Source organism: Vombatus ursinus, unplaced genomic scaffold (assembly GCF_900497805.2).
Source record: "Vombatus ursinus unplaced genomic scaffold, bare-nosed wombat genome assembly UNPS02014832.1, whole genome shotgun sequence".
Taxonomy (NCBI): domain Eukaryota; kingdom Metazoa; phylum Chordata; class Mammalia; order Diprotodontia; family Vombatidae; genus Vombatus; species Vombatus ursinus.
This window is the reverse complement of record NW_020954610.1, coordinates 46357789-46384364: the sequence shown is the minus strand read 5'-3', so window position 1 is coordinate 46384364 and position 26576 is coordinate 46357789. Positions and strand designations below refer to the sequence as shown.

Genomic DNA, 26576 nt, shown 5'->3' with positions numbered 1-26576 from the left:
TTTAATTTGTCAATGAAACATGCTTTCTTTGCTCATAAAATTTTGCAGTCCTTTACTGAAGTTTTATCTATCTTTTCAAATATATTAACATGGAATTCAACCTAAGGGAAGAACTCTATTCCTGTAGGTGACTTGTGCTTATGAAAGGTAGAATTTCATATCTTGAATTTTGGATAGCCACTCTGCTTTCTTCAAAGAGGGAGTACCAGACTAAAATTATATCTGTCCCCCTAAATATTGCTAGCCTAGGGGAAACTTTTTGGGTTCAATCTGTGTTCCTGGTGTTCAACCTTCAAGTGCAGCCATTTGACGGAATCCAAATTTCACAGAACAAATCCTTTAAGAGGATTTGTTCTGTAGAACTTGGACTCAGTAGGCCACACTCAAAGACCATATGTGACCATAGAAGACCATATGTGGCCTCAAGGCTGCAGGTTCCCCACCCCTGATCTAGGCCAACCTCCTCTTTTTGTAGATAAGTTGAGGCACAATGAGTTTAACTTACTGAAGTTTGAAGATATTAAGTGACAGGTAGAATTTGGACCCAAATCTTCTGATTCTACTGTCAATGTTCTATGCAGGGGTGGGGAACCTGTGGCCTGGAGGCCACATTAGGTCCTCAAGTGAGGCCCTTTGACTAAATCCAGACTTCACAGAACAGATCCCCTTAATAAAAGGATAGCCCCCTTAATAAAAAGATTTACTCAGATATTATCTATCTCAGAGGGTGTATGTGTGTCTCAGGATAGTGATAACACAGATAAGGGTTGTGTGTGTGATCCAGGCTATCACCACACAAGTAGGAGGATACCATATTTCACCGCATAATCATTGAAGATTTTATGCCAATTTTTGAAAAGAAAAATGGCATGTGACCATTATATGAAGCTTTAAAAATGTGCCATTATTACTTGTCTTTTAGTTTCTGCCAGTCTCATACCAACTTTTTACTCACTGAAAACTGTCTTTCTGAAACTGTTTCCATGCTGTTCATCGAGCATAATCACTTTCAGCTTGAAGCTCACAGAATAGTTTTTATATTTACCCATAATCAGAAAGAAATGCTTCACATGTTAATGTATCACTGGCAGACACTGTACAGTTTAACCAGCATGGGAAGATGCAAGTCTTACCACATCATGTAACTTACTCATGGCATCATGTAACTTTACTCCACCTGCTGGTCCTTGCCCCTTGCCCCTATGGCTCTTCATTGGGTTGAGTGGCAATACCATTGGTACTGCAGCGCCCTAAACAAACCACACAACTTGGCTTTTGGAAACATTGACAATGCACATGCATTGAAAATTCTAGGCTCATGGCTCACGATTCGAGAGAGATAAATGCATATCCATATGCCACTGGTGAATACGTTGCTCTGTTTACCTTTTACGAAGGTGACAAACAGAATTATACCATGTGCCAATTACACGATGAAAGGACAAGGTGCCACAATTCTGCATCTTGAATTTTGGATAGCCACTCTGCTTTCTTCAAAGAAAGCGTACCAGACTAGAATTATATCTGGGCTAGAATTATACCCTAAATATTGCTAGCCTAGGGGAATTTTTTGGGGGGGTGGGGGTTCAAGCTGTGTTCTGGTCACTGTCCCCTAACAGGGTAAGAGTGCTCCAAGCTATATCCAAAGGCTTGACTCCCTTTCTACCAAATGTCGGTTATACAAACATCATCAGATAGTAAATAACAAATAAACCCATTTATCCAAGCCAATAGCAATATTAATCAGAGAAGTTAGACCCTGGTTTGAAACACAATTCTGCCAGTCTTTCCTCTATAATCTATGATACTGAACGCAAATTCACGGGGTCTTTCAAAGTGAGTCTCGAAAGCTGAAATGTTTCTGTGCCTATGATATTCTAAGGTTTCTTCCAGTTCTCACTCCGATGATATGAGAATGGTGGTTGTCATCAACAGAAAGGAGGAAGTTGGGAGAAGGGACAATTTTTTTTTGTTTGGGGGCTATATTTAAATTCTGGATGCGCTGGCTAGATGGAGGCATCTCAGCAAACAGGGATGGGTTTGAGTTAGCATGAGGACCAGACATACATTTTAACAGGGTGAATTTGGGGAGAGGTAAGTTGGGGGGGAGGCTTTACCATAATCACAGCATTTATATAATACCTCATTTAAGGTTCTCAAAGCACTTTACAAGCCTCGTTTGATCTTCACAACAACCCTAGGAGATAGATGTTATTATTACGCCCATGTTGCAGATGAAGAAACAGGCCGAGAGGCCAAGTGACCTGCAGAAGGTCACAGCTACAAGTGTCTAAGGCTGAATTTGAACTCGTCTTCCTAACTCCATACTGGTCCATGCCTCACTACCTCGCTACCCCGGTACATATACATAATAGCATTTTTAAAAATGATTGTATTGAACTGTAAGCCTTTTGGCTTTGGGGTGGGAGGAAGAAAGATGCCTTAAGTAAAGGGGGCGGGAGCCCTGATTGCAGGTGCCTTGGGTAGGTGATCCAGTTGCGAGTTAGGGGCGGGAGCGAGGGAGAAGCGCGGCGAATCAGGAGGCACATGGGCGGCCCTTGGCCACGCCCCCTCGCCCTCTTCCTCTTCTTTCCCACCCCAACTACATTTCCCGGCGACCTGCGGGGCAATGAGCGGCCATCCGTCCGGGTGCGGTGCGCAGAGGGAGCGGAACCAGAGCCGGAGCCTGGCGTCCCTCCCCCCACCCCAGAACGGGGCGGGGCCTGCAGGCGGGCACCTCCCACTGCCTCCACCTCCCCGGCGGCCGCCACCACCGCGATGCCGCTCTTCGTCGAGGGGCGGCGAGTCCAGCTGCCTCAGTCCGTCAGTGAAATCGTGCGGGCCCACCCGTCCCTGGAGGTGAGCGGGGCCGGGGCCCAGGAAGCCGGGGCCGGCAGCCGGACGCGACGCAGCGCGACGCTCTGAGCCAGGGAAGCCCGGCCGCCTCTCTGCTCGGGCCGCCGCCCTTGGTCCGGCTGGACAAGGCTGCCGGCGAGAGTCGCGAGGCGTCTCTCCAGCTTCCGGGGCCGCCCGAAGTCTCGAATGTCCGAGACCGAGACTCCCCCTGCGCCCGTAGCGATGGGAGCGTCCGGAGCGCGGCCCCGCCCCCCGGACCCCCGCTGTGACTGATTGGTTCATTTCATTAGATGATAAGTGTGGGGCTGCTGGGCCGGTAAAGGGACCACAGAGGGGGCTCCTTGGGCTTAGTGATGGTGACAGTAATCATGAGTACATTTATATAGCCATTAAAGGTTTTACAAAGCGCTTTACTGACATTATCTCGTGACTTTTAAAGCAACTTTGGGAGGTAGGTGCTATTATTCCCCATTTTACAGATGAGGAAACTGAGGCATAAAGAGGTTAAGTGACTTGCCCAGGATAATACAACTTGTAAGTGTCTGAAGCAGGATTTGAACTCTTTTTGAATCCCAAGTCCAGTCCCTTAATGTACTGCCTCACTCAGTTTCCTTTTGTTGTGGTTTGTCCTTCGTTTAGCTAAATACATTATCTAAATACATTAGTTTAGATAAAATCTAAACTCACTGAGAAGAGATGTGACCACAAAAAGGCTATTAACATGGCAGTAAAACGTGGAATGGATTTCAGTGAATGGAAAGTGGAGGCAGGGAAACTAGTCAGAAAGATACTAAAGTGATCTAGGTATAAGGTGGTAAAAAGGCCTTGACGCTGCGGGGTGGTGAAACCAAAACCCATAGGACAGATTTAAGAGACATGAAGGAATATTTGACTAAAAGAAGAATTGACCCAAGTTGGTGACTGATTCACTGCAGAGCTAAGAAGAGGAATGAGAATTTTAAGGTTGGGTACTTAAAAAAAAATGGTAGAAAAAATGACAGAATAGGGAAATAAGGAGAAACTGTTCTGGGGATGGAGGAAATAATGTGTGTATGTATATACACATACATATATGTGTGTACATATATATACAAACATGTTGGGTATCAATTAGAATTCAAAGAATTGTATTAATATTGAAGAAAGTGAAGAAGTGCAGTCTACTCATTTCAGATGTAAAATGTTCTGATTTCTTTACAGTATAGGTCTGCATGTTTTAAAAGATGGATAAGTAATGATATGTAATTTTTCTACTACTGGTTTATTTGAAGGTTTGATATTCTGTTTTAGCTATGTTGCTTTAACTTTTTTTCTTTCTTTTATTTTTTCTTTTGGGAATCAGTGAAAGGTATGTTAAGAGCAGGTGATTGCTATTTTGCCATTTGGTACAGAGGTGATAGAGCAATACAAATTTTGCTTATGTGAATTTTGGTTGTTGTTGTAGCTTTAACTATGCCTGCACTGTTTTACACACAGACACACATAGACTCTCTGTCTCTGTCTCTCTCTCTCTCTCTGTGTCTCTCTCCGTCTCTGTCTCTCTGTCTCTGTCTCTCTCTCTCTTTCTTTCCTTACCACCACCCCTGCCGGAAGAGTCATAAAAACTAAGTGTAGAAGAGTCATAAAAACTAAGTTCTTCAATTTGTATTTAGAAGAGCACAGTTCCTTTGGAGATTAAAAGATTGTTTTGGTAAATTTTAGTGAGCAGAACATATGGGGAAAATTATAATCTAGTGATAGCTTAGAAAAACAGGCAGCAACAGAAATATCTCAGTGATTTTTTTTAAAAAGCTGTGCTCTTTTGCTGATGTAGTTTTCTTGAGAAATTGACTTTAGAGTCAATTTATTTTCTAAATTGAGGGTTTGGAGAATTTTAATTACTGCTTGGATTATAATTAGTGGAAGCTTATTATAAGATAAAAACACTGTAGGGTTAATCAAAGTGATCTTTATATTGCTTATTTTTTTATATTTTATTAAACATTTATATAAAATCATCAAGGAAGACAGCCAAGGCAAACAGTGTATGAGTCTTAGATAAAGAAGTGTTCTAAATGGCATTTTATTGTGTCCTTATTTGAAATCTTGTTTTTGCTATGGTAAGTATGATAAATGGAAAAGAAAAATTTGACAACTTTTGCTTCTAATAATGTTCCTTGAATTTGTCACTTTTGATAAGGGAGTAATGGATTTGGTTTCAATCCATAATTTCATGGGAATAATGAAGTTTTAAATATTATGGTATAGTTTGCTAATATTAACAGAGCCTCTTAAATGTACCACCCTAACCCCCTTAAAAATACACCAAAAATACACCCTTCCCACCTGATCCTCAGCCTCGTAATCTGATTTCTTTGTAATAATTCCATTCAAAGACCGTTTAAGAAGCACTTACAGTATTCAGAGCACTATTTTGGGTGCTGGAGGAAATACAAAGTTTGAATAAGATATCATCCCTGTCCTTATGGAAATTCGTTAAGGAAGCTCCTCATAGAGCTTTTGAAATTATAAGATCATGAAAAGATTTATATTCTGATAAGGAAGAACAGTAACACTGAGTTTTTACCATATATTTCTTTCACTAAGAAACATTTAGTTTTATTTAAATGAGCTAATTTTTTTCACTGTTCTTATAACCACCTAGCTATACGACTTTTAATTCTAGATGTTTGTCCAAACATTTTATTAATTTACTACAGACATGTTTATGCCTCTTCCCATTTAGAGTAAGTACACTGTGGCTCTCATCAGCTCTCTCACCATTTAGCCCTCTCTGATTTACGTAACTCTTATTTTTCAATTAAACAGGAAAGAGCCAAACTTCTCAGAGGTCAGTCTGTTCAGCTTGTGGGACCCAAGGGCCTTCTCTATGTACAGCAAAGAGAGCTTGCAGTGACCTCCCCAAAGGATGGTAGGTTAGGAAGCAGTGAATTAGACAATGAAGTAAAATGCTGCTGGATATTTTATTATATTTCTTGTCTAAACAGGCTCCATCTCCATTCTGGGTTCTGATGATGCAACTACTTGTCACATTGTGGTCCTGAGACACACTGGTATGAAAGAGATAAAGGAAACAGTTACTTAAGTGCTAGGGTTTTTTTGGGGGTGGGGGCAGGCGGGGGAACAACAATATTATTTCTAAATTGACTTTCTTTATTTCCTGCTCAGGACTTGACCTTGGTTTTACATTTCCTTTTTTCTAGTCCGCATATTGTTTTAAGAACCAGCATCTCACCCTTGTCAGAGTGGGTTTGCCTGGCAACATGCTTTTTTTTTTTAATTAAGGTTTTTGTGTGTCTTCATAATAAAAAATGAGATATGAATGAACACAGCTAGCTAGGCTTGTTACTTCTTGCTTTCTTACCTCATGTACTTGTGTTAGTTCAATTATTTCTTCTCACAATACCATTATTAGTCCTTCCTTGTTTTTTCAGGTAATGGAGCTACCTGCATGACACATTGTGATGGATCAGACACCAAAACTGAGGTCCCTCTGATCATGAATTCCTTAAAGTCCTTATCTAACCCTACCCAGAATGGAAGGTGAGCTCCTCTAGAATACTTTTTGTACATTTTATTTTATTTTTTTTTTTTTGAATAATTTCTTTTTAGTTCTCACCATTCACTTCCATAAGATTTTGAGTTTAAAATTTTCTTCCTCTCTCTCTCCTCCCCCCCTCCCAAGATGGCACGTAATCTGATATAGGATCTCCTTATACATTCATATTAAGCATATTTTAACATTAGTCATGATGTAAAGAAGAATTAGAACTAATGGGAGGAACCACGAGAAGGAAGAAATAAAACAAAACACTAAAAGAAAAGGAAACCAAATAGTATGCTTCCAACTGCATTCAGACTCCATGGTTCTTTCTCTGGATGTGGATAGCATTTTCCATCATGAGTCTTTTGGAGTTGTCTTAGATCCTTGCATTGCTGAGAAGAGCTAAGTCTATCAAAGTCAGTCATCTAACAATGTGGCCACACTTACTAGCTGTGTGACCATGGGCAACTCACTTAACCCTCATTGCTTCCTGTCCCCCCAAAAAAAGAAGAGAAAAGAAAAACATTATGTGATCATAGAATGCTAGTTCTTTGATAGAACTTATAAAAAATTGCCCAAGATCTGATACCAAAGTGTTTAAAAAACATGTCTGGATATTATGCTGCTTTAGATGGAAAATGTGGAGTTATATAATTTTAAATTTTGTAGTGCTGTAATTCTGTAGGCTGGTAATTGTTTTGATTGAAACCCAAAATGTTATCCAGTTTAATATTAAAATATTAAGGGAACAGAGTACAGAATGGGTTTTGGATGGCATTGCAAAACTGCCAACTTGTGGGTGTATTTTAACTGTTCTTTATTATTATTATTCCATTTTTGTTAGGTTAGAAGTACATCTAGTTGGAGGTTTCAATGACGATAGGCAATTGTCACAAAAACTTACAAATCAGCTTCTTAGTAAGTGCATTTGCTTGCTTGCTTGCTTTTTTTCCTTGGGCAGGAGGGCAGGGATGGAGGAGGGGAAGCATGTTTTTTCTTACTTTCTGTCCCAGAGCTCTTCATTTTGTCTGGGAGGGGATGTCCAAACATTTCACCAAGAAATGGTCCCTGGGTTGATACTGTCAAGTTGCCAAGTTAAAGTGGTAATGTGCCTTAACATTTGACTATGAACAGGATGGAAAGAGATTTCTGAGAGAAAATTTTGAAAGTGTTTTCTAAAACATTATGTTCTTTGAAAGGATTAAAACAGAATCACCTTCCTGACCTCAAAATGAAATGCCAACTCAAAGTACAACTGATGGATATACAATTAAAATGGAAGAAATAATAATTTATCTTTAGCCAGATGACCCAGTGGCTAGCATGCTGAGCCTGGATCAGGGAGACAAGTTTAAATCCAGCCTCAGACATTTAGTAGCTATGTGACCTCCAGTTTCCTCAACCCTAAAATGGGAATAAGAACAGCACCTACCTCCCAGGGTGGTTGTGAGGATCAAATGAGATAGTATTTGTGAAGCACTTAGCACAGTGCCTGGCACATGGTAAATGCTTAATAAATTCATTCTTCTTCCCTCTTTTTCTCTTACCCTTCTCTCACTTTCTCCTTCCCTCTGTCCTTTCTCCATATGAAAGGAAAAGAATTAAGTTTCAAGTACCCTAGGTGTCTCTTTACTCATTATCTTCTATGAGCAGGAGTGCCTTACCATCTCGCACTAAGGGTTCTAGCTATGTCTCCAATTCCTGTGGGGTTTCAAGCACTGAATAACCGCTACATATTTGTGGTGGGGAACGGGATGCTGCTTCTCTGGTGGTGACAGCCTGCTTGGCCAATGACCTCAGGTAGACAGCAGGATAAGTCATATGGCTTGTCCCAGCCGTCCTGCTCTTGTGCTCAGTGCATGCACTGCCAGTCTTAGTCATTTTAATTTCTTTCAAAATTTTAATTGTAGATGAATTTGACAGACAGGAAGATGACATTCACTTAATGACTTTCTGTGTGACAGGTAAGTACACATGCTCCCCACTACAAAGCAGCAGTACCTAGCAAAGTGTCCTGCGCTTCATAGGCTTTCAGTAAATGTTTGTTGAGCATGATGGTGTTGATAAAGACCCATCTTTTTACTGTTTCCCATGTCAGAATTAGCACAGATAATTGGGAAGGGTTTGGGTTATCCCCACAGTGGTGTGACTAGCACTGCCTGCTGCTGTATACTGTGCAGCTGGTTTTGACAGCAGCCATAGTGGTATTCCTAAAACCCAGATCTAACTATATCACCCCCCACTCACAAGTCTTCGGACTCCCTATTGCCTCTAGAATAAAAAACAAAATTTTCAGTCTGACATTTAAAGTATTCACAGTCTGACCCCCTTTTCAGTCTTATTTAATCCGATTTCCCTGTCAACACAGTCTCCATTCCATTGTAACTGGCCTGCTAGCTATTCCTTGCACTTGACATCACATTTCTGTGTTTTCCCTCTTGTCTGGAATGCCCTTTTCTCTCTTCTGTTTTGTAGAATCCTTAGCTTTTTTTCAGAGCACAGTTCAGATGCCACCTTCTAATGCTGCCTTTCCTAATGCCCCAGTAATCAGCACTCTTTCTTTCTTGAAATCATTTTGTATGGAATTTTTTTTTCTTACCCGTATATATGTTGTATCCACCAAGTAGAGAGTAAGCTCTGCGAGAACAGAAACATCGTTATTTTTGTCTTTGTATCCTAGCACTTTGGACAGTGCTAAAAGTCATCATTTATTCTGATATGGCTCAAACCTCCCAGAGATTTAGCAGGAACACATGAAAGCTTAAATACTATTTATGTTCTTCTAGTTTTCACCTTTGAAAGATGGGGTGCCTTTCTTGTTCTCTTTTACAGGAGAAAATTAAAATTTTTCTTTATCTTGCCCTCACACAATGTTATATTTTTCAAAGTTGTAATTACTTTTGTTGCTGGGTTTTTTTTTTCCAAATAGAATTAAATGATCGAGAAGAAAATGAAAATCACTTTCCAGTAGTTTATGGGATTGGTAAGTACTAGTAGCAACTAAGAAAAGAGATACAGAAATACTTTATAAACTCTGTCTGCATATAGGGTGTTATTATTGTCTTTTCAAGACAGAGATCAGGGTTAAGTGTGGGAGTCTAAGGGTGAAATCTGGTCCAGCAAACAGTTACCACTGAACCTTGTCTCTGCTGCTTACTGTATTATTTTATGTTATAAACCATAATGTTCTGTGATCAGGGATATGGATTGCAGCTTTCTGAGGCACTAGTTGGCTTTGCTTTAATCCAGAGTGACAGACAAACTGACCCACACACCTTAATTCAGCCATTGTGCAACAGCAATGGTCACAAGAACAATTATTCCATACTACAAGTTGGTCACCACCAGACTTGAGAAAAAAATACTCAAAAGTGAATGTCCAGTGAATGTTTTATTAACATTTTTTTTAAGGGACAGAATATAATTTTGAGCGAATTTCAATCTAATTCTGAAAATTTATGCCAAATATTTGCTAGTTCAGGTCAGAGAATTCCATGGGGGGGGGGAACATGCCCTTCACTGATGCATATCCCCATTCTTCTCCTCTGTGATCCTTCTTTGTGTCCTTCCATCCATCTTCCATAATTGGTTTCCCCAAGAAAATGGAGGTCTTGCTCTTGTCCCTTTAAAATCTTGAGGGTGGGGCAACTAGGTGGCATAGTGGATAAAGCACCAGCCCTGGAGTCAGGAGGACCTGAGTTCAAATCCAGCCTCAGACACTTGACACTTACTAGCTGTGTGACCCTGGGCAGGTTACTTAACCCTCTTGCCTAGCCATAAATCTTGAGGGTACCAGTGTAGCATTTACACTGTTCAAATCTTGTATTCTTGCTACATGACCAGTCCATCTTATTTTCCTGTCATACATGTTGTTAACAATGTTCTAAAATCATACCTTATATGCAAATTTATCATTCATTACTGGTTATAGCCTACTTAAATCTGCCACATGTCATTCATTTGCCTTTTGAGTTACTTAAAATTTTTTTTTTTTGAGATCGTGGTGTTTCATGATTCTCAAATAATATCACTGGGAGAACCTCATTAACTGGGACAAAAGCTTAAAAATGTTTGCATAAAGATTGAAAGCTCTGGAGGCATCTTTTATTTTTTCCTCCTCCCCCGTGTCCATGATTTTATCTCTACATGCCTCACAACTCACACCACCATTTTCTTAGCCCAGGTTCTTTCATCTCTTGCCAAGACTGTCATGATAGCTGCCTGACTTGTCTCCCTGCCTCCACTCTCTTCTTTTTCAAATCTATCCATCGTATGACCACCAGTATAATCTCTCCAGTGCGCAGGTTCGATCATGTCACTTTCTGGGTCCCCGTTGTCTCTGGGATATAATGTATGTATGCTGCTCCTCCTGACATTGAAGGCCCTTCGCAGCATGCCTTCGGCCTACGTTTCTAGCTTTGTCTCGCGTTCTCCTCCTTTCTCCCATCCTCTGCTGTTTCAGCACATGAAACTACTGTTTGCTGAGTTCTGCCTGAGATCATAGATCTAGAGGTAGAAGGTATCTCAGAGGGCAGCTAGACCAACACTTTCATTTTTAAAAAATAAATTTACATTGGCCTGTTTTAAAAATTGCCTAAATTCTCTCTATATCCCTTTTCCTCCTCCTGCCCAGAGAACAACCCCTTATAACACTTTTTTTTAAGAGAAAAAAAATTTAAAAGAAAGGGGGCAGCTAGGTGGCACAGTGCATAGAGCACCGGCCCCGGAATCAGGAGGACCTGAGATCAAATCCGACCTCAGACACATAATACTCACTAGCTGTGTGACCCTGGGCAAGTCACTTAACCCCAATTGCCTCACCCCCCCAAAAAAAAAAATCGAGCAAAACTTAGCAACACATCAAAAAAAAAAAACCAAAAAAATAAACAGACCTGACAGTCTGACATGATATGCAGTCGTCCATACCTATGGACCCTGATTCTGCAAAGGGGCAGAGAAAGAGAGAAAGGAACTGTTTTCTCCTGTCTCTTCTGGGAAGCCAACTATGTTCTTTGTCATTTTGGAACATTCCGTTTTGATCGTCTTGTGTCAGTGTCTTCATTTATAGATGAAGAAATTGAGGCTCCTGGAGGCTAGTTAAATGATTCGTCTAAGGTCGCATGGATGATAAGTGTCAGAGGTGAGAGTTCAACCCAGGGCCTCTGCTCAAGAGCTAGTGCTCTTTCCTCACTTACTGCTGTGTGACCCTAGACTCAGTCTCTGTTTGCCTCAGTTTCCTCAACTGTAAAATGAGAATACTAATAGTTCCTACCTTGAAAAGTTCTAAGGATCAAAGGAGTTAGTATTTGTAAAGTGCTTCATACAGTGCCTGGTAGACAGGAGGCACTATATAAATACTTATTCCCTTACTTTCCCCCTCTTGCCTCTTCAGTACCACCATGTGTTACATCCTGTATCCATATAGTTGTGAAGGCCATTCCTTATTGCCTCCTTTATTGTTGCTTTTCCAATAAAGAAACTTCATCTTCCTTCAAGGCTGTGAAACTCAGGTACCACCTCTTCAGAGAAATTCTTGTCAGTTCTTTCTAGCCTCTTAAAAGCATTCTCCCTCTTCACATTTTCCTAGAGCACTTTGTCTGAACATCTTTGTCTCATCACACCCTGCCTTGCATCATACTTGTCTGTGTGCATGTTCTCTAGGAGAGTGTGATCAAGGACAGGGGACTCTTGTTTCTATATCTTCAGAGAGACTGCCCAGGTTTTACCTGAATTAGGAGGAATGTCCCATAGCATCTGTCCATCAGTCTGCATATCCGGGACAGCTCCAGTAGGGCTGGGCCTAGAGCTAAATAGAAAGAGAGGGTCCTGGCTTCTCTTAATGACCCCAGGCTTCCTATGGGAAAAGAAAAAAAAAAAAGCTTATTTTAAAAATGCTCACATTCGACCAGCATTTTTGTGTCACATGAGATGTGTGATACAACAATCTCCCAGGAATTCAGACTGATTGTAAACAAGACAATGAGAGGTATATGGTGGATATGAGTGAGCTGTAACCTAACCAGTGAGGAATTTGAAAGAACAGAGATGAAGGATGTCACTGGGGAGATGTAGGAGAAGCTGGCACCATAGGGAGAGTGGGAGAGGACAGGCAGCCAGCCAGAATGCTCTGCTGTCACTCTCCTAATGCAGGAGAAATGGGGGAAGGGCACTAGCAGGTGGCATCAGCCACCCAAGCAGAGTTATGGGAAGATATAGGCAAGGATGGCACAGGATGGACAGGCTTGGAAGGCTGGCGGGTCTGCATTGTCAGAGGAAACTCCCAAATCAATGAGGTCACAAATCCCATTTGAGTACCAGAACAGTGCCTTATTCATAGTAAATTGCTTAATAATCGTTAAATTGAATTGGAGGATAGCCTTCTCCCTATATTTCACTGGAAAACTACAGACTGTTACGATTATTTTGCTGTGCTCATACTTTCCCGTGAGGTAGACTGTAAATTCATTGCTTCATTTTCCCAATACTGTCTTTTCTTTGTGGATATAGATCTCAAAACATGAAAATGTTCCTTTTTATTCAATTGCCTTTTAATTGCAAAATATCTTCTTGCTGTCACAGCTGTCAACATTAAAACTGCAGAGATTTTCAGGGCCTCATTTCCAGAGAGAGGCCCAGAGGAAGAGTTGCGCTCTGCTCGCTCTTTAACTGGAGGACCAGTGAGTGAAAAAAGTGATTTTTTTTTCTTTTTATGTTAAGGGTTTAAATTTTTAAAATGCATCTTAGTTTCAGTGTGTTACATTGGAGCCTCAGGACTCCAAGATTTATCAAACCACAGGTATTTCAAGACATTTGTAACCTTGGAAATGAGAAAAAGCTGACACGTGTTTACTAGCCTTGTGAAGTTGTGAACTGGTATCAGGACATCGAAGAAAACAGATACTGAGGTGCAGCAAACCAAACACTTTCACATAATAAGAGCGTCTCCCTTTCTGATCCCTAAAGGATAAACAGGCTGGTGTAAACCTGTGTTGCAGTTTATATAATGTACAAAACTCACAGTGCATCCCACATGAGTTTTTTCCTTTCTCTCCAAGCAAGACTTTTCTTCCTGAATCCTTGAGGGGAGCCTTGTATCGAGCCAGAGGGGGAGAAAAGAAGCTTTTTTTCCTTTTATATCTAGGGACTTATTATCTCCCAGAGAAAAAAATTGGTGTGCAGTTATTAAGTGCTCTTAAAACACGTAATAATTGCTAGGAGGGAGGGGTGTGGTGAGACAGGGTTACATATTTAAATAGAATCAGTACTTATCCTTCAGGACTGTGTCTATGGAATCAGTCTGACAACTAAGAAGTAGCATTTCCTGGATGCAGATTAGAGCAGGACTGAGCCTTAGGTTTGTGGGTTTGGTCTTCCCGTAGGCCAATTAGTTTTGCTTGATTGTGTGGTCAATGACCAACAAATATCTTTACCCTACCTTTGTATCTTAAAGGGTTATTATCCATGAGGTTGCAACTTTGCATCAATAATAAATCCTGAAGTGTTTATTATATATTTCAGGATTTTGGGAGGTTTTGTTCTTAAATTTTTTTTATCCTAAACTTCACAAACACCAAATAAAAAAGGACATTTCTACATACAAAGTAGAACAGAAAAAGAGGATTGTACACGAAACCAATTGTGTTCAGCTTGCTTTTCTTTTTATGTATATAATAAATTCAACATGTAACTTTCAAAGCTGTAATGCTTGTCTGATTCCTTCTCTTCTCTTCATTTTAAAACTGCTTCAATACTCTTCTTTTTCTCTTCTTTTTCGGGAAGGGCAAATCCTATCCTTATGCTCCCTTCTCTCATTTCCTCCTCTCCCCAACCCCATTGAAAACTCAGGCACTTTTTGGGGATAATAATAATATTGCTGCTGCTGAATCAAATGTAGTATAAATCAATTTAAAATCAACTGTTTGCCAGTAGAGTTGGTGGAAGTTACAACCTTTCAACTTCCTTTCCCAGATCCATTCCCAGATTTGATAAAGTCCTTTTCTGACCAACTACTGTTAATATAATTAAGCAGAGCTTTGCTCTAGACACAATTATGAATGTTGTCACTTTCTCAGTCTATCTTTAGAGCCTTCTTTTCCCTTCACCTCCCTCACCCCCCAATTCAATTCACCACGCATCTCCGTGTCTACTCCACGTCTTGAGCTGTGGTCGTTACTAGGAATTCAAAGACAAAAATGGAAAACATTCACTGCCATCGAGGAGTTGACTTTCTAACAAATCATATCTGATTCTAGTAGTGGATAGAAATCATAAAGAAAACAAACTTGGGATTGATAAAGACAAATTTCATAATTAAAGCTATGCAAAAGTAGAACTAGGCTGGGTAGTAAATGGTTTTCCTTTCATTAGAGGTTTTCAGTTAAAAATGCTGCTTGACTATTTCAGGGTATATTTTAGTAAGAATTCCATTTCTGGTATAAATTGTACTAGATAGCTTCTTGAAGCCCCAACCAAATAAATACTAGGATTTTGTGATTTCCCATGAGTGGTGTGTTCCTTAAAAGATGAAATTTTATGCTTCTCTCTTGAAATTTTTATTAGATGATTAATATTTATGATGCAAAGACAGAACAACTTCATTTTGGACCTTATTTCTGGAGGCCCTTTCCTCGTGTGGATTTTTGGCTTCAACAAGATGATAAACAGCTATTAGAGGTGAGATATGATACAGTAGAGGGAACCCTGAACTTGGTGAGAGCTAGACCTTAGCCTTGGTTTTTCGTCTGGCCAGTTGTGTGGTCTCGATCAGTTCTCTTCTCTTTTTTGCACTTGTTTCCTCATCTGTAAAATGAGATTAGATTAGGCGATCTCCAAGTCCCTTTCCACTCCTGAAATTCTTATCTAACTACCTTTTCCATAAGAATTATAACTAATTTTTTAGGTAGGCCTTGAACAGACCCCATTTAGTTTCCCTCTTTAGTAACAAATGATGTTTGGTACCAGAAGTGAAATCTTCTTTCAAGAACAATTATGTAAGCAAACAGGCTGTTTATTGTGTCTTGTCACTTATTGACTCTTACTTCAGTTTCCCCATCTGTATCATAAAAACTTGGTTTATTAGTATTTGGAGGAAACTTGCATATTTTAATTTATATTACTGTCAAAATAAGGAACTATAGCAAGGCTTATCTTTCCTCTCACAATATCTTATTTTTCAGCAGTTTTCCACTTCGCCTCTTGCCGAGCCACCCCACTTTGTCCGGCACATCAGATCTACATTGATGTTTTTAAAAAAATACCCATTTCCAGATGACTCACTGTTTCCTGGAAATAGGGCTCTACTCTACAAAAAAAATGAAGGAGGATTATGGGAAAAGATTTCTTCACCGGGAAGCTAAATGTAGGCATTAACAACTATACAAAAAAGCTTTATAAGTGTAACCCTGGCAAAGGCAACTGGCTCTGAGTGGAGAGAACATGAATTTTGAAACCTGCCGGCATGAAGTCTGATGTTTCATTCCTCTGTGTCTTTTAAGTCCTTTTCAAAATAAAACCTTATTTTGGCAGAGGTATTTGTTCATATTATTGTTTTCTAGAAAAAAAAACCAACCCAGTAAATGTCTAGTTTTTTAGAATGCTAAAAAAGCAACCAATTTTCTCTCTCCGGGCCTACATTTCTGTCTTCTCTTGTTTCTTTTTTGATCTAGAGTAACTATTGGTCAGAATTTTTTATTCCTCTTCCACAGTGAACAATATAAAGATATAAAATGGTGAAACACTTTAAAAACATCTTATTAAATACTGTTGTATAGTGTGATGCCATTTAAATGAGAGGAAAATTTCTAAGTAATGAAGGGAAATGAGAAGTTCTGGAGGAAGAGTTGAGCTGGTGGATGTGAAGAATTAGGAATTACCTGCATAAAGATAATTAAACTTATGGAAGGTGAGATTACTACAATGAAATTACTATGGAGATTACAAACGGAAAAAGAGAGACCAGCACAGAATCTTAGGAGGTGGGAGATGGATGGATGAAATCAAAAAAGGAAGTCAGACAGGCAGGAAGAGAACCAAGAGTGTCCCAGGGAGAAGGAGATAGTCAACAGTGTCAAAAGCTGAGGAGGGAATCTTCTGTGCCTTCTGGGATCTAAGATGACTAAGTATGGCATTGGTTTTCCAGAGCAAAGTTCCACATCTCCTTGGGCACCCTAGTAGGAGCCATCACCAACTGTGTTGATAGTGTCAGTGCTCAGAATGTATGCACCATCTCCACCTGAGCCGGCTTCCCAAAGCTGGTGTGACATCGCAGTGGTCAGTGAAGAAGGGGAAACCAAAGCTCTGAGAAAGTGTGTCCACTTGTGGCGATCCACTAGCAGGAGCCACACAAGAGAAAAACCGTCCCTGTATTTTTAAGACAACACATGGCTCACGATAAACAATAAACGTGGGATGAAAGGCTTAGCTATCACAGGGACTATTTCCAAGGAGGCTGCTGGGACTGGATCTCCTGCAGCTCATAGTGAAAATGCCTCACACTGTGTCTGCCTGTTTGAAAAAAAAAGCTAATGAAGGCTGAAGGGAAATGAAAATCCTTATTTACCACAGCATCAGCTTTCTCAGAAGAGCAGTGATGTCATCTGTTGATTTCTAAGGTCCCTTCTAGCTTTAAATCTTGGAACCTAGTGTTGGTTGGCATTGGGAGCCAGAATTAAAAATCAAGGACAGATACCGTGGGGATCACTCTAAAAGAAATGCCAAACGAGATTAGAGAACATGAATTTGTGGCAGTCTCAGTTCCAAAACTGTGGAACTTTTGGCAGTTACAGAGTAGGAATGGAGAAGGGGACTGGATGGTGGGGGGAATCCAGGATTCAGGATTGGCATGGCACAGTGGAATAGAAGCAGTCATCATGCTCATTTACTTAACAGTAAGGTTTATTGTATATGAACCGAATTCATATATAACAATTTCAAGAACCTTTATTGAATCCAACATTCAAATAGTATCTAAAGGGTGAAGTTCTATCAGCAAAAACAAACCATTTTAACAATTCCAAATATAAAAACATTAAAAATTAATTTATTTATAGATAATTTTATCCCCCAATTCTTATGAGTTAATATACTTCATTGCACCAAATAAACTTATAAGGAAGACCATTTGCCTTTTTAATCATCTGCTCAAGTGAAAAACTACTTTTAAGACAAGTGCCAAATGTCAGGAATCACATTAAATCAGAAAGTAATTATAGGTTTAAACATATGGTGAACTAAGGGTCCCAAAACTCAAATCAACAAGCCTAACATGAAATATGAGTAAAGGTACACCTTAAGAATAGTCTATGTTGCCTGATTCCAGTAGGCAAAAAGGCAAAAGGGCAGTCAAATATGTAAATAAAACATTCAGCAGTTTTAAATAGGGTGAGTAGTATATTGTAGGCTGTTTCCATTTTAAACTCAAAGAGTAGACCAGCTCTCATCTGGGGAACTTTTTTTCTTTTAATTTTTAAAAAAGCTTTTGTCTTTTACTGGTAAATCAGGTCCAACAAGGAAATAAAACTGAAAAAAGGCCTCTGAGTCAACTTCTGGTAAAGGACAAAGTTATATTTAAATTAAAAATTGTAGGTTGTGTGCTATAGTGCATAAGATTTGGTTTCATACATATCTACCAGATTTTAAGTTAATCAAAGGAAAACAATCACTAGCAATCTGTGTTTCAGTTTGTTAATTTATAACCTCCACCTGTAAAAATATACATGGGAAAGAGACTTCAGTTGTGGTTGCTCTATACATTTAATAATCTGTTTACAAATAGTGCATAGGGGAGAAAATGGATTTATGGCAGAGAATTAAGTCTCAGACTGAAGTGCTGTCCATAACGTGCTTGACAGTCTTGTCAGAACACAGCGGTAGAGTGGACACAGTCCCCTACTTAAGTCTCCAGGACACACAGCAGAGGGGCATGACAGGTGGGGCTCAGGCATTCATATTTACAACAGCATTTAAACCCATTCTCCTTCAAACAAAAGACATATGTTACAAGACCAATTTGGTATGAAAATGGTACAATTCCATAAAACAAAACCACCAACTAACCAGAGGCAGCCAAGAAGGCCAAGTGAGTATCTAGCAAGTGACGTGTTATCTGCTTGCACGATGGAAGTCCAGTGAGCAGCAGCTTGGAGTAGTTTGCAAAAGAGAAGTGTTTATCAAGAAGCAACCATGTGCAACCCAATCATTTAAGCTTGTGTTAGAAGGATCAGGGCAATTATTTCAAGTGACACACCTGAAGTTATAACTGTTGCTTGTACATAAATAACAAGTATTTAAAGCAACTAAAAAAAAAATTCTTTTTCAACTTCTTAGTGTTGCTAAAGATGTGTAGAGTTGAAGCAACCGCCACAAACTGGTATATAAACAAATGCATCAACCATCACTGAGAAAGCCTGCTTTTCAGTCACACCTCTGTGCAAGAATCCCAGTTAATTATGAATTGCAGTAGTTCTTACTGTCCTAATGTGGCACCGTTCACATTTTATATGTATCCTTACCATCCCTGGAACACAGGGAATACAGTCTTAACCTAGACGGTCAGAATTTTATCTTAAGCTTTCTTGTTCTTCCACTTGAATGCAGTCCTTGTCCAGGTGCTGAGATCCATCCCTGGGAATTACCTCAATTTGGTTTGCTGCCGGTGAGACGGCATTCCCCATCCGCGGCTCGGTGCTGTCTAGCTTTGGAGTCCCCTGTTCTTCCCCAGCAGGGTGAGCTGAGGCCTGCTGTTCCACCTTTTCTAAATCTTCAACATGACTCACTGAGCTTGTCTCACTAAAAGCATCTGAGCCTCTTAAAGATCTTTTAAAAAGTTTTTGACCTGGAGTAAATTTGAATAAACACACCATTAAAAGCTGAAGACATTAAAACAAAGTCTTTACTTTAAATAAGTAAACAAAGAAAGTTAAAATTGCTTTATTTAGTAGTGAGTGTAGTTAAACTGAAATCCCTGCAAAGGTAATGGGAGTCAAGAGGGAGAATTGCAAGCATGAGGGTATTCATAGTAACTCGGTACAAAAACTGAAGAACTAATTAAACTAGTCTTCATTAGTGAAAAGTATAGGTTTTCCTTTGTTCAGTTGAAATAAGGAGACATACCTGGAAGTCTTTGTTTGGTGCGGCTGGCTAAGGGGGTTGGAGGTGGAGTGGCTCCTGTACCTTGTACCTTAGAAGCATATGTGAGCTCTGTGGATTCCAAAGAACCTGCCAGTTGAAAACAGCACGGGCTGGGTGGCGAGGTCAAGGCAGATCACAAGTTCCTGGCAAAGACTGTGTCTAACTTGGCCCTGAGATAAGCTTCTGCAAACATGTTAATAACTCTGCTCTTTAGTCGGGTCTCTACAGGCTTGTCAGGTTACAAATGTTTTAAATGTTAATAGAATTTGCTCACTTAATTCTTAGCCTTATCATGGTGGTCCATTTCTTTAAACTCGACCCCAAAAGAACAACATGACTGGGGCACCCGGAGATCCCAGAGTATATGGTACTCTGATTTCAGATACACTAGCAAAGTAACCTAACCACCCCCTGGAGGACTAGGCCAGAACAGAAGAATTGTCTATCTAATGAGAAATCACTGGATTTGGGTTTCTCTACTGACGGATAAACTTTCTGTTAATTGACCAATGCAGTCACTACTGTTTGGAAGTAAACAAGTAGTCCACATTTCAGAAATCAGAACTCCAAAAATGACATATTTTGATAGGGTCAACCTAACTAAATTCAAATGAGTGGCATTTCTGCAAGTTTTCCAGGTTAAAAGTCAAGTGACACAGGAATTATTACAACAATCTTTTCCTAATACATACTTGTGAGGAAAAAAGCAACCAAAATAACCGTTTTCATTTAAGGATATAAAAGCCTGCTCTGTTTGTCAGAGGAAATTGTGTTTCCAACTCTTTCAGCATTCACAGAACAGTATAGTCATCTTACGAGGGAGCCGAGCATAGTGTACAATGATAGAGAATGGTAAATAGAAAGTATTTCTCTAAACATAATGTGCTTTGGGGGTCGGGAGCATTTAGCTAAAGCTCTCAACGTAACAGATTTTGACAGAAGCTATTCAATCCTACCTGCTGTTAAGTTAAAAGTTCTTCCCTTTTGTGAAGCTTGAACTGGAGAGAACCAGTTCAGTACTGATCCAACAACAGGGATCTGCCGCAACACTCCCTGCGAGACACAACCAAGACCTCCAGGTTAGTTTGGCAACTTTAAGGCTGAGGTGGGAAATTCCATCTGTGGGCTCACCTCTTCCAAAAGGCGTTCCTCATTTGCTTTCTGCAGCTGAACCTGCGCTTCCTGAATGCCTTTCCGAACAACTTCAGTCATGTTTTCCAGTAGCTAATTAAAACCAGAAAAGGCATTGTTTGGTTACAACTACTGACAGGGTACTGAGGTCATTTTTCAAAAGCTGGTTGGTAAAAAACTAATTTTGCTTTAACTAAAACTATACAGGAAAAGAAAAGTATAAAGACCTAAACTCTTGCTGTTTGATACATTTACTAGTTAATGGGAAGAAAAGAAGATCAGACCACCACCTAAAATTTTACACTGATACTTAAACTTACAATGCCAAGGTCAAGGGAAATCATCCTCACCCCCTGCCTCCTCTACATTCCTATATATCCATCCAAAAGGCTAGAAATAACCTGAAGAAATTAACATACAAGAATAAACTAAAATGGCACTTTTAAGTTTAGGGGGTTTGTTTGCTTGTTTTGGCAAAGGACGATAAATAATATGATGAAGGGCTTCCATTACCTTTTCTAAATAAGCTGAAAAATATTGGCTATTCTTCTATGGTTACCTTTTCTCTCCTCCTCCAATATTTCTATGACTCAATTGTCTGATTTAGAGAATGTGCCTTAGATCATCTAGTCTGTCTCCATTACCCTTCAGAGAAGCCAGTACACTTGGTTACTGGAAGATGACATACATATTTCCAAGTACAGCTTAGGGAGGCAGCTTCCCTTATGGCTTTAGCTGGCTGGACTTACATGATACAATTCTCTTCTTCCCTTTCTTCCTGTTGCCCCAACCCTGGATGAAAAACCTTAATCCTAGGGCAGCTAAGTGGCGCTGTGGATAGAACACTGGTCCTAGAGTCAGGAGGACCCAAGTTCAAATCCAGTCTCAGACAAGACACTTGACACCTACTAGCTCCTACTAGCTATGTGACCCTGACCAAGTCATTTAACCCCAATTGTCTGGCAAAAAAAAAAAAAAAAGATAAGAAAAGAAAAAAAAGAAAAACTTTAATCCTGCAGAACTGTCAAAAGGCTGCAAAGAGGACAGGGGGAGAAAAAAAGTGGTCTGCTTATCTTACGAACCCTCGAGTTTTCCTCTATCTCTCGGCCTGTGGCTGCAATGGTCTCTACTAGCTCAGAAATATCAAGGTCCTCAGTTGCCATACCGATATAAATACAGTTCTTCTGTCTTCCAAACTCAGGGCCTGCAGAGGAATAAATAAACCAAATTCCTTAGTTCCACATCATTATCAAATTTTAGTTCTGCTTTTTTCTGTATCCCCGCCCCCCACATTTGGTACCTATCTTTGCCAGCCCACAAATAAGAGACTAACACAAGGGGTAAGGTTTGGGAATCAACTTTGCACGTGTGATTAGTATTATCTGGGGCATTCCAGAGTGGCTTTCATCTGGGAGAAGGAAAGTCCACAAGCTATATACAGGGAAGGGAGATGCAAGGCTGTGTTAAAAAAGCTTAGAAGCAAACCAAAGTTTCTACTGGCATTGTCTGCATCAGCTCATGGCTTTAATGGTCAGAATTATTGACTTAAAACATAGGAGTTACCCAGTGAAAATGAAAGGTCAGATTCCAGTTCATTTAATTTTTTCAGGATTTCAGTATTGATTTTCTCTACTTCTGCTTCTGATTTCTCATTAATCTTCTCTTCAATTATGTGTTCATACCTACAAAATCATATCAAATAAAAGTACTGCAGCCTACATGATATCTTCATATATCACAGTGTTATAAAATATGAGCTACTTAACACAGAAATGAAGCCAGGCAACAGGGATGGAAAAACCATTTCATAGATTCTCAAAACCTGAGCACTTTGGGGAATGTAGAAAAGGAAGCACAAGTCCATAAATCTATGCAGTCTTAGGAAATTTTAGTTCTCCCCATACCAAAAGTTTAGATATAGTACAGTATAAAAGTTAGACTGTCAGCTCTTTGGCAGTAAGAATTATTTCATTCTTTGTATTTCTATTCTCAGTACTCAGCACAATGTCTAGCATGTAGTAGGTGCTTAACAAATGCCTGTTGATTGGTTAAATAGTAGAGCAGTGTCTCTAAGTAAAGACAGCCAAAGGCGACAGACAAATTCATCACTAGGTCATCTTCCAACTTGGGTTTCTGGGCTACAAACCAGACGTCAGCTGGTGGAGAGCTGGGCCTGTACCTGACTACGCCTAAGCCAGGCCAGCCCAAGTCCTCAACATGTAAGAGGCCTGCTGCTCTTCCCACTTCTTCCTTGAACTCTTCTCGGAGTTGAATTGTACAGGTCAGAATTGGAATCTGAGTTTTTAAGCATGCCACCAGCTGATCAATGTCATCTGCTTGAGTTCCTAGAACTGAAAAGGCCCATCAGTTTATCATCAGAAATGTCACAGCAACAGAAATTGATCAGAATACAGAGAAACAACATTCCCCTTTCACCATCAGAAATACCCCCACAGAAGTTCCTTGCACATTCAAATAGCTAGAGCTGGGAATTTTAAAAATGCATAAGTTTACTGAAGGCAGAGTAGGAATAGTCTAAAGTCATTTTAGAAAGTGAGCATTAGAAAACTGTCCCCTGCACCCAAGTCAGACCTCATTAACACAGTTATTCTCAGGAAAAGGGTGATCAAAATGAATTCATCATCTCTCCCTCTAACCCCACTGCTTTTCCTCAATTCCAGCAAAATAAGTGAAGAGAGCCACCTGTGTGACCTTGGCCTAGAGACACCTAACCTCCCTAGGCCTCGGGCTGCCTCATCTTGGACTGGATGAGTTGTCCTCTGAGGTCCCTTCTAGCCCTAAATCTATGGTCCCTATTCCTATTAGCGATCCTACCACTCTCCTGGCTTGCCTTTGGCTTTCCCTATAGCCAGTCAGTTACCACAAGCCCTGTCCCCTCTGCCTTCACAATTTTTTATCGCTGTGGCCACTCACTCCCCTAGTTTAGGCCTTTGTTTCCTCTACCACAGTAACTCAAACAGTCTCCCAGTTTCCAATCACCTTCTTCTCTAATCCATCTTACACGTAGCTCTGATTGCATCACTAACCTCCAAACTCTTTAGCTGCCAGCCTGCCTTGTATTTACCTTTATATACTTACACTACTCCACAACCCAAGCTCTATGCTCTAGCTCCACCAGGCTTTCCAAAATTGTAGCACACCTAGGAGCTGAAAAAGGCCTCAGAAATGAACTGTCTAGAGCAACATAACCAAGGAAACTTTCTACAAAATCCCCAGCCAGTGGTTGCCCTGCTTCTTCTTAAAGACTTCCAACAAAGGAGGACCCACTACCTCCCAATGCAGCTCATTCTACTTTCGAATAGTTCTAATCGTCAGGAAGCTTTCTTTCCAATGGATCTACATCTGCCCACCCGCAATTTCCACATACTGCTCAGCTTCTGGGGCCAAGCAGAACACGTCTAATCATTCCTCTACAAGAGTGGTATCAAAAACAACTAGAAATGGGGGCCACTGATCTATATGTAAGGATTTCTGTGGACCACATACTGACGTTATCTATGTTTCGTTGTATTTGTATTTAGTTAAACATTTCCCAACTACATTTTAATCTGCTTCCAGCCACTCTGTGGATGGGTGTGGGCCACACATCTGACACCTCTGCTCTACACTACTGAGCCTTCAAATCCTTGAAGAACAGCTATCATGTGTCTTCTTAAGTTTTCTGTCCTCCAAGTTAAAAATGCCTACTTCCTTCAGTCAACCCCTTGGATGACTTGTTTTCCATCCTCTCATCATCTTGGTCACCTTCTTCGGGACATGCTCCAGCTTGTCTTTCCCAAAATGTGATGGCCAGGAATGCACACAGTAGTACAAATGAGGTCTGACCAAGGCAGAATATAGCAGAACTATAACCTCACTTGTCTGGGGCACTATGCCTCTTAATGTAGCTTGTTTTAGCTTGGTTTTTTTTGCTGCCATGTCACAAAGTTGACTTACAACACTAAAACCTTAAGATCTCTTCATAGAAACCTCTGTCTGGGTGAGAGGAACTCATCCTACAATTTTCAGACGTGTGACCTTTGTTTACTCTATCTCCTGCACTTGGAATGCACTACTAAATTCCACTGGTTGAAGTCCTATCTTTTCAAGAGACTGGTTCAAATGCCACTTCCTACATTTAGCCCTCTCTAATTTCTCTTTCCCTCTAACAAGCTGGAAATGATTGCTTCCTCCACGGCCCTTTCCAGTACTTCCTTTATACCTTGGCAGTTATATTGTTTTGTGTTACAGTTACTGGTATACCTTGTCTTTCTGGAGGTACATTAAGATAAACAATAGAAAAAGAAAAAGATAACCAATAGAGACAAGGAAAAGACCCAGTGAGACCAAATATATTTCATGACTTGCCCTTGTTCTTTTGGGGGCAAACGGATGATTATGTTTTCTTACCCTCAAGGGTCTATGTACGAATTATCCCTTCCTCCCCCCCAAAAAAGTGTTCAAATCCTCTCAAGAGGAAGATTCAGAATGATCATAACATCACCTCAATATTTTTTATTACTTCAGAATTTGTCAGAAAATGAAACATTTAAGTCACATAAACATCTAAATCCAAGTGAATGTTGTACTGTATGTATAGAGAATGTGAATGGAGAAGTGAATCAGGAAGGCAGATCCACTCAAACCAAGTTGAAGAAAACTCCAACAATTCAAACTATCAAACACTGATTAAGTACCTACTCTGAGCAGAGCACTCACTGTGTTAAGCCCTGAGGGTGAGAGAAAGAAAAGGCCTTGCTCAAGAAGAAAGGCTGATAAGCAAAGGAAAAAGGGGGGAAAAAAAGAAACTAGTTACTAGTGCAGAGCAAGGGAATGTTTATCAACCTCTGACAGCCTATACACTAACCATGAACTCTCATTATTTCATTAGGACAAAAGCCCCTAAACAAGCAGAATTCAGGGACAGCAATTACCTGCTGATGTCATAAGCGGGCTGAACCGTACACATGTGCCCTCATCTTCCAGTTCCACGACATCAACTCCACTAGTGGGAACCAGCTGTGCCAGCTGCTCGCCAAGCTGGTGGAAACAGGCAGGCGAAGGGGCTGAGCAGAAAGGGGTCATCAGGCCCTCAAGCCCTCTCCTCCCAGCTCATCCCAGACAAGGAGGTCTCCAATCCCCATCAGTGCATAAAGAGGGTCAATAAATGCTGAATGGGGAGGGGTGTTTGTTGTTGTTTAAAAGGGCATATTCATCCTCCCTACAGTGTAGTGTAAGAAATACTTTGCCGCTGGCAATCAGAATCAAGCCCCTCAATAACTAAGCCTATGAGGTTTGACTCCCACTGCTAAACAGACACATGTGCTACTTCTTAGAGATTACTGTACTATTTTGTCATTATCATCATCCTCATCTGATTGAGGAAGTGCTTATCTTTTCTTTTAAAAGATTTTATTATTACTGCTATAACCAACATTCATATTTGTGTTTAAAAATTTTATTAGGTAGACCTCAAATGACATATGGGAAAACTGAGACAAATGAGGGAGAAATGATCTGATTAAACCACATCAGAGTCAATGGTTAAAAACAGGACTGAACCCAAGGACAATACACCAGTATCTCTGAAGTAAGTAGTTTACTGCTATAAATGCAAATTCCTGACAAGGGAAGAAGAAAGGAATGGAAAAAACATTTATATAGTGCCTACTATGTGCTAAGGACTGTGCTAAGTATTTTTATAACTATTATCTCATTTGATCCTCACAACAATCCCAGGAAGTAGATGCTATTATTATCATCCCCATTTTACAGATAAGGATACTGAGGTTAAGCAATTTACCCAGGGTCACACTGCTAGTGAGTGTCTGAGGCTAGATTTGAACATGCGCCCAGCACTCTACCCACTGAACTACCAGCTGCCTCAAGCTGCCAAATGACACAGGCATTGGCTCAT

General features: G+C 40.2%; 2 protein-coding genes across 4 annotated transcripts in view; one reads left to right on the top strand and one right to left on the bottom strand.

Annotated features, from left to right (window-relative positions):
• Nucleotides 1-2743: 2743 nt before the first annotated feature.
• NTAN1 (N-terminal asparagine amidase) lies at nucleotides 2744-15926 on the top strand. Of its 3 annotated transcripts, none has more exons than XM_027839682.1 (10): nucleotides 2744-2859; nucleotides 5665-5767; nucleotides 5844-5909; nucleotides 6291-6399; nucleotides 7245-7318; nucleotides 8311-8364; nucleotides 9330-9383; nucleotides 12980-13077; nucleotides 14960-15073; nucleotides 15580-15926. In XM_027839682.1, the coding sequence occupies exons 1-10, from the start codon at nucleotides 2779-2781 to the stop codon at nucleotides 15754-15756; spliced, it is 930 nt and encodes a 309-aa protein (XP_027695483.1). In that variant the 5' UTR covers nucleotides 2744-2778; the 3' UTR covers nucleotides 15757-15926. The 3 variants fall into 3 exon arrangements, with proteins under 3 accessions (XP_027695483.1, XP_027695482.1, XP_027695484.1); XM_027839681.1 differs by having other exon boundaries at nucleotides 15577-15926; XM_027839683.1 differs by lacking the exons at nucleotides 5665-5767; nucleotides 5844-5909 and having other exon boundaries at nucleotides 2772-2859; nucleotides 15577-15926.
• A 1438-nt stretch (nucleotides 15927-17364) lies between these two features.
• Nucleotides 17365-26576, bottom strand: part of PDXDC1 (pyridoxal dependent decarboxylase domain containing 1) — a 61586-nt gene continuing 52374 nt past the window's right edge. Inside the window, exons 16-23 of the mRNA XM_027839235.1 lie at nucleotides 25594-25699; nucleotides 22839-23010; nucleotides 22223-22341; nucleotides 21742-21863; nucleotides 20660-20752; nucleotides 20485-20581; nucleotides 19511-19615; nucleotides 17365-19232 (exon numbers count right to left, since the gene is read on the bottom strand). Coding sequence (XP_027695036.1) covers nucleotides 18958-19232; nucleotides 19511-19615; nucleotides 20485-20581; nucleotides 20660-20752; nucleotides 21742-21863; nucleotides 22223-22341; nucleotides 22839-23010; nucleotides 25594-25699 — 1089 coding nt within the window. The 3' untranslated portion in view covers nucleotides 17365-18957. The remainder of the gene's footprint in view (nucleotides 19233-19510; nucleotides 19616-20484; nucleotides 20582-20659; nucleotides 20753-21741; nucleotides 21864-22222; nucleotides 22342-22838; nucleotides 23011-25593; nucleotides 25700-26576) is intronic.

Bases quoted from the DNA above. Each gene is read 5' to 3' on its own strand.
- NTAN1 (XM_027839681.1), top strand. From the start codon at position 2,779: ATGCCGCTCTTCGTCGAGGGGCGGCGAGTCCAGCTGCCTCAGTCCGTC. The intron at 5,910-6,290 runs GTATGAAAGAGA...TTGTTTTTTCAG, and splicing joins TGTGGTCCTGAGACACACTG to GTAATGGAGCTACCTGCATG. The intron at 7,319-8,310 runs GTAAGTGCATTT...TTTTAATTGTAG, and splicing joins ACTTACAAATCAGCTTCTTA to ATGAATTTGACAGACAGGAA.